The 6,089-nt window shown below is 52.5% G+C and overlaps 1 protein-coding gene across 7 annotated transcripts in view; it reads right to left on the reverse strand.

Annotated features, from left to right (window-relative positions):
- The window catches only part of UIMC1 (ubiquitin interaction motif containing 1), a 38,339-nt gene extending 32,641 nt beyond the window's left edge, over positions 1-5,698 (reverse strand). For 4 of the 7 annotated variants that reach the window (XR_003994092.1, XM_030503909.1, XM_030503904.1 and 1 more), the window contains exons 1-2: positions 5,570-5,697; positions 1,331-1,488 (exon numbers count right to left, since the gene is read on the reverse strand). Coding sequence is in view for 6 of the 7 variants with exons in the window: in XM_030503909.1 (XP_030359769.1) it covers positions 1,331-1,480 (150 nt within the window). In the remaining variant the exon portion in view is untranslated. Of the gene's footprint in view, positions 1-1,330; positions 1,489-2,641; positions 2,763-4,398; positions 4,847-5,569 lie in introns of those variants that run through there. The other 3 variants (XM_030503905.1, XM_030503907.1, XM_030503906.1) reach the window with 3 other exon arrangements.
- Positions 5,699-6,089: the final 391 nt, after the last annotated feature.

A 6,089-nucleotide genomic window follows, 5' to 3' on the forward strand; every position in this document is an offset into this window, starting at 1 on the left:
CGGCCTCTCTGAGCATATCCTTTTCTGTAATATGACCGATTATGCCATCAGAATTTATTGTTTATAGACAAACTTACACAACAGTCAGGAGCCTAACCTTTTTATAGATGTCTTTTAAGAGACGTTCGCTTCCTCTTTCTCAGATACGTGCACATTCAGATGAATAATTGCAGACAATAACAGGTCCTGATCTTTTATGTACTGCAGCAGCTCTTATAGCTGCTGATTTCTTTTTTCCTTATAGGTTTCACAATAAAGGCCAGTGATGCAGCAGACATCTGAAGTTAACTTAGCATATTGCAGAGCTAAGGGTTTAACCCCACTGAACTATTACTGCCATATGTTCCAGTTCTTTCAGGGAATTTCCCAATGGGAAAGAACTCAGACAATGTGAAGAAAAAACATCCAATATCATTTGCCCTACAGCTTCTTACTGTTTATTTCTGGTGCTTTTCCCCTCCTTACATGATAATCGCCTTATTGTAGAGGAGCATGCTGCAGATGTGGGAGCAAAAGGGACTTGATTTAAGATCTGCAGCTTGAGAGTAAACTGAAATGCTTTTGAAAATGGTGGAATTACAAAAAGCCGCTTAGGATCCCCAAACACCAGCAAGACAGAGCAAAGCCTCCACAGTCATACACAAAAAACTGATTCTAATAGTTCCCTCTTGTGTACCTCACCCAGTTGAGGACGGATTCTCTGGGTTTCCCCCAAGCAGAAGTTCCTGCGCTCACCCAACGCCAGTGTGACAGACACAGACATTTCAATCTTCTAGGGTAAGGCTGATGTTTGCAATCAGGGATCAGGGATCTGAGCCTGTATGTCTCAGCGAGGCACTCCCACACTGCACTTCACCTCTACACCCTATGGAAGTGGGTTAAAAACTCAGGCTTCCGTAATTCAGGATCAGTTTACCTGACACCAGCTGTGCCTGAGCTACTCACAAGCCCATGTTCTGAATCATCTTCTTATCTATTTGCACATAATACAGAATCATGTTTCTAAGGTTTAGCTGGAAATCAATCAAATAAAAATTATGAAAAAAAGATTTGTAAAGGGATTGAGGAAAGGTTACTTTGAAATTACGTTTCAAATTCAGTTCTGAGAGGATTTGGTTATCAAATCCCAGACTCATAACTCACCCTCACGAAGCAAACCATTCATTTCCTAGTCAAACAGGATTTGATTTATCTCATATGTAAGAAAAGGAACGGCACAATAACCCCTGCACAAAGCCTGACCCAGCACAGACAGTGTGGGGTGCTCGGGATCTCTCCTGCCACAGCAGGGCCCAGCACAGGCTGTGGCCAGCACAAGGTGATCACTGACCTCTCCATCGCTGTCAGATATAACAATGAACGCATCCACAAAGCTGCGCTTCTTCTTGGGGTTGGCTGAGTTCCTCTTATCTTCCTCCTCTTCCTCCCCATCCTGGCCTCGAGAGTCCAGGCCCTCTGTGGGCTTCTTCCTCCTCGGCATCCTTCACTCTGAAAGAGAGGGAAGATTAAAAGCCATTTGTTTCCTTCTGATTTAGATTTCCCCTAACGGCCATCCTTTTTTTTTTTTCCTTCTCTATTTTTAGGCAAAATGCTGCAGGCATTGGAACCTTTATTACAAAGCGTGGTGGATTTAGTGTTACTGGGAGCCACATGTACAAGTCACCACTCATCTAGTTAAGAATTCTTTATTATAGCTGATTGCTAAAAAGGGGTTTCAGGGGAACAGCAACACAGAAGCCACTCTGAATGCCCTCACTCCAAAGCAATGAGGCTTTCCTCTTAAAGCTCATCAGCAAACTCTTCCAAAGCATCCCCCCACAGCAGGTCTCCTGCCCTCCAAGACAACCCCGAACGTCCCCTCCTCAGCCCCACACCTTCATCATCCTGGTGCAGAACAAACCAGGCTGTGGCAGTGGATCAAGCTGGAATTTGTGTGCCAGCACAAGAAGCCACCACAGCAGAGCCATTTGTCAGCTTTTATATTCAACAAAACAAGGGGGAAAGGCACGTTCTTCAAAGGATGCTGTTTTGCTCTCAGCACAGCAGCTCGGAGGAAGGCTGCATCAGCACTACAAAAAAGGAAAATGCAGGCAATGGCAGTAGGCATGTTGGAAGCAAAACAAAAGGTTTATGTTGCAGCCTGGATTTCTCAATGAGCATCAGGCTCCGGAAGTCCTCTGTGCAGACATGCCCAAACCATTCGTATTAGAGAAGGCACTTGACAAGCAGTGAGGAACCTGCTGAGCGTTATTAGTGCAAACCTGAGTGCTCTACGAGCAGCACAATTGAGGGCAGGTGCCCACACAATGCAAGCTAGCACTTCAGTGTCTCCTTTCCTTGCCAGCCCAGACTGTTGGAGAGAGATGCACAGCAAGTGTTAGCTGCTGTGATCAAAAGGACTCAGACGAGAGGATCAGGAAGAGATCTCGGTGAAGGAGAGCAGCGGGACGGCGCACACAGTTAAACCACCCTTTCCCTTCTGTGTTTGCTGTTCGCCAAACAACCCGACAACAACATTTGGTGCTTCCTGAACTGTGATGTAGAAGAGACTCACAAAGCAGGCTGAGCACGATCAGCTCTGCTGAAGTTAGAATTCAACATGTGCAGAGTGGTTAAGCAACAAGCCCCTCGTGTTACACACCAGAGAACAGCAGAGCTGGAAATGCAAGTCAAGTTGGCTGGTTCCCAGACCAGTGTCCTTCCACAGGATCATTCTGCCTTCCTTCAAGATCACTGAAATAGCTCAAATGTGCTGCTTAGGTCTAAAATAAGAGTAAGAGAAGATGCAACAAAGACCCTACGTTACCCAATATAGAGCCAAACCCTTCTCTGTAACACCGCAAAATTGCAAACAGCCGCTTCGTTTAGAAATGCTAATGAAGAAGTTCAGAATCCCCATCAGCGCCAGGAACAGCAGTGCACTGCTCCACCTACAGTCCGAGGCAGCAAGGTGAGGCGGAGAGAGGAATACACGCGTTCCCTCCCTACTATCTGCAGCCTCCAGAAGCTCTTGTAGCCTCTCTGCCTCCCTTCCTCTGCAAACACATGCACACACATGCCTAGAGACAAAAGATGATTATCCTGGTGAGTCATGATCTGCACCGAAGGTTTGCTGAGCCCTCTGAAGACAGAACACTGTACAAATGGCATGCACAGCACCAGAAACGACTGCAAGGACCACTGCAGTTCACAAACGTTCCTCTGGTTAGGAAAGGGAAATAAAAACAAGCGCTGCTTTTGGAAGAACAATGGCTCTTGCAAAACAAAAGCTGTTCGGCTCCAGCCGAGCACAACTCGGGTCCTGTAGGAATATCCTCATTACACTTCATCCATTTTTTATCTTTTGCTCCAAATGGTCTCTTTGCCCTCTGCCTGGAGAGATGAGCCCAGCCTCACCCCCAGCTGCTGAGACCTGCCCCACAGAGGGTGTCTGTGGCAGTGGGGAACACTCCTTTATCAGAAGGAAACCACTTACACAGACATTCTGGCACACTGATGGGGAGCAAGGCCTGTGCCTCCGGTGCGTGAGCCCACACAGGCTCACCCTGGTTTTGGAGAGCCAGCCTTTAAACCTTTTCAGCACCAAAACAAAAGCAACTGCCATGCTGCTTTGTTTTTAAAATCCACACTGGTATCACCAGCTCTCCTCTGACTCTGCGATGCATCTTCTGCTTGATGCACTGTGCTAAGTAAGAGATCACTGAGAAATATCAGCTGGAGTTATGATGAGTCACCTACCTTCAACATTTAAAGGGAAGGGAGAAAAAAAGAGAGATGTAAGAGATGTAACCACACAACTCCCACAACGCTGCTGAAAACGAAGGGACTTGTGGCAAAGAGTCTCTGTAAATGTAACTAAGGAAACAAGACAAATAAGAGATCACTTGTAGCTGCGCTAGTCTGAGGCTATGAGTAGGAGAGCGAGATAATAGCTTTTATTAGACAAGCTGGTACAGCTGAGGGAAGAAAACACATATCAGAGCACATCTCCCCCCCCCTCAGGTAGGGAAGTTAAGCTGTATTTTGCTTTTAGAACTCTGGGAAAGGACAGTTGCTCGTACCCAAGGTGACGATAGCTGCTTTCAGGCTCAGCAAAACCAGACTGAATTATCTAAAACTACCTTTGCAGCTTTGCTCACAGAATCATTTTTCCAGTTATCCAGGTTTTTTCCAACTCTGAATTTAAGAGAATGTCTTTGTAAATGCTCTGACAGCAAAGGTGACCTCCTGACAAGGGACTCGCACGTGCCACGCTTCTCCAGTCACATTTTTAGGGATATCCTTGAAGATCCCCAACTTGTGATTATTTGTCATTTTCCCCTCTCATCTATCATTTTGATGAATCAGAAAGCAATTACCAACAGAATAATTCTAAATCTTGACACTGCAGCTACAGACCTGCCAAGCTGTGACAGCTTGAAAAATGCTTGAAAATGAAGCCAAAAATGAATGACTCTCATCCCCGGATGAGTTTCTGAGCCGTTGGAGACACAGGCTGTCGCTTTGTAAACAACTCCCCCCACCTCAGGAAGAGGAGGCTCCACGCTCAGGCAGGTCAGCACCACACGCCTCAATTCAAATATCATCCCCGGACCCCCGGCTTGACCCGTCATGCAGCACCCAGCTGATGCTCTGCATCCAACAGGATATAAGGGCTCAGTGCGCCCGGGGGAGAGGAATTGTTTACAGGATTTATCCGTTTATAGAGCTGGGTCTTCACAAGAAGGGACACAGGGACTGCGGAGGCCACGCAGGTCCACCTGCAAATGCCACTGAGCTCTCAGGAGATGCAAACTGCTCGCAGCCCAAGCCAGTCCCCTGCACAGCACCTCTCCCTCCTCCAAGGACAGACCCTGTGTAGCAGGGAGAGAGCAACCCCCTCCCCAGCACCCACCTGAGGTCCTCAAGTCCCCAACCCGCTGCCCTGGGGCATGGAGGGCTCTGCAGAGAGGCTGACAAGGACAGCGTCAGGGCTACCCAACAAGCGTCACCCTGGGGAGGAGGGATGGGGGGTCCCAGGCGGGATGGGGTGATCAGCCATAGGTGGGGTAAACCACAGGGAGCGCGCTGGGGCTGCCCCAGGAGGGGCAGGGGGACAGGAGAGGCAGGAGCCGGCCACAGGGCCGAGCCTCGGGGATGCCGCAGGGGATGGGGCCAGGGCAGAGCCGGGGGGTCGGTTTTGGGGTGCCCTCCCCAGGGTACGGCCCCACGAGAGGGGTCCCAGGGTGTCCCCAGAGGAAGAGACACAGTACCAGGGACCCCTCCAGGACAAAGGACCGAGAGCAGCACCTGAGGGGCATGACACCGGGTGTCCCCTCCAGGGCAGGGCTGGCGCTGAAGCCGGTCCCCAATCACCGGGACGGGGGCCGTGGGCATGCCTGGGGGGTCAGCCCCGGAGCACCACCAGGGGAAGGGGCCGGGGAACGGCCCCGGGGAAAGAGACGGCCCCAGGCGGGGAAAGGGGGTCGGCGCCCGGCCCCGGAAGCCCCGCGGCGGATGGGCCCCGGGCAAGCCCCGAGGCAGCGGGCCCGGCGCGGAGCGGCAGGCCCCGCAGGGCACAGATACTCACCGGGCCCGGGCCTCCCGCGGGCCGGCGCCCAGCCCTCGCCGGGCCGCCCCACCGCGCCGGCCCCGGTCGGCGGGTCCCTCACCCGCGCTCAAGTTGGCGGCGGAGGCCTCATTGCCCTCACCCAATATGGCGGCGGCGGCTTCGCGGTACGTCACGCGGCCGTGGCGGCGGTGAAGCGGGAGGCGCCATGCCGCTGGCGGGCGGGCCGCGGGCCCCGGCCCCTTGTCCCGGGGCGCGGCGGGAGGCGCCGGCGCTGCCGCCATTTTCTCCTCCCGGTACCGGGTGCCGCATGCAGGGCGGCGGGCGCCGGTTCCCGGCACGAGGCCAGCGCGGTGGGGAGGAGCACCTTCAACCCTCCCCCTGCGACACTTTGGTGCCTCAGGAGCCGCCGTCACCGCAGCAACCGGCTGCTCCGCTGACTCGCCCGCACGGCCGCCGGTCTCCCGCCACCCTGCCCACAACCAACATGGCCGCTGCCGCCTCCATCCGCGCTCTCGCGGGATTCCGCCCCGCGGTTGCT

The sequence above is a fragment of the Strigops habroptila genome, chromosome 12 (genome assembly GCF_004027225.2).
Source record: "Strigops habroptila isolate Jane chromosome 12, bStrHab1.2.pri, whole genome shotgun sequence".
Classification (NCBI taxonomy): Eukaryota; Metazoa; Chordata; class Aves; order Psittaciformes; family Psittacidae; genus Strigops; species Strigops habroptila.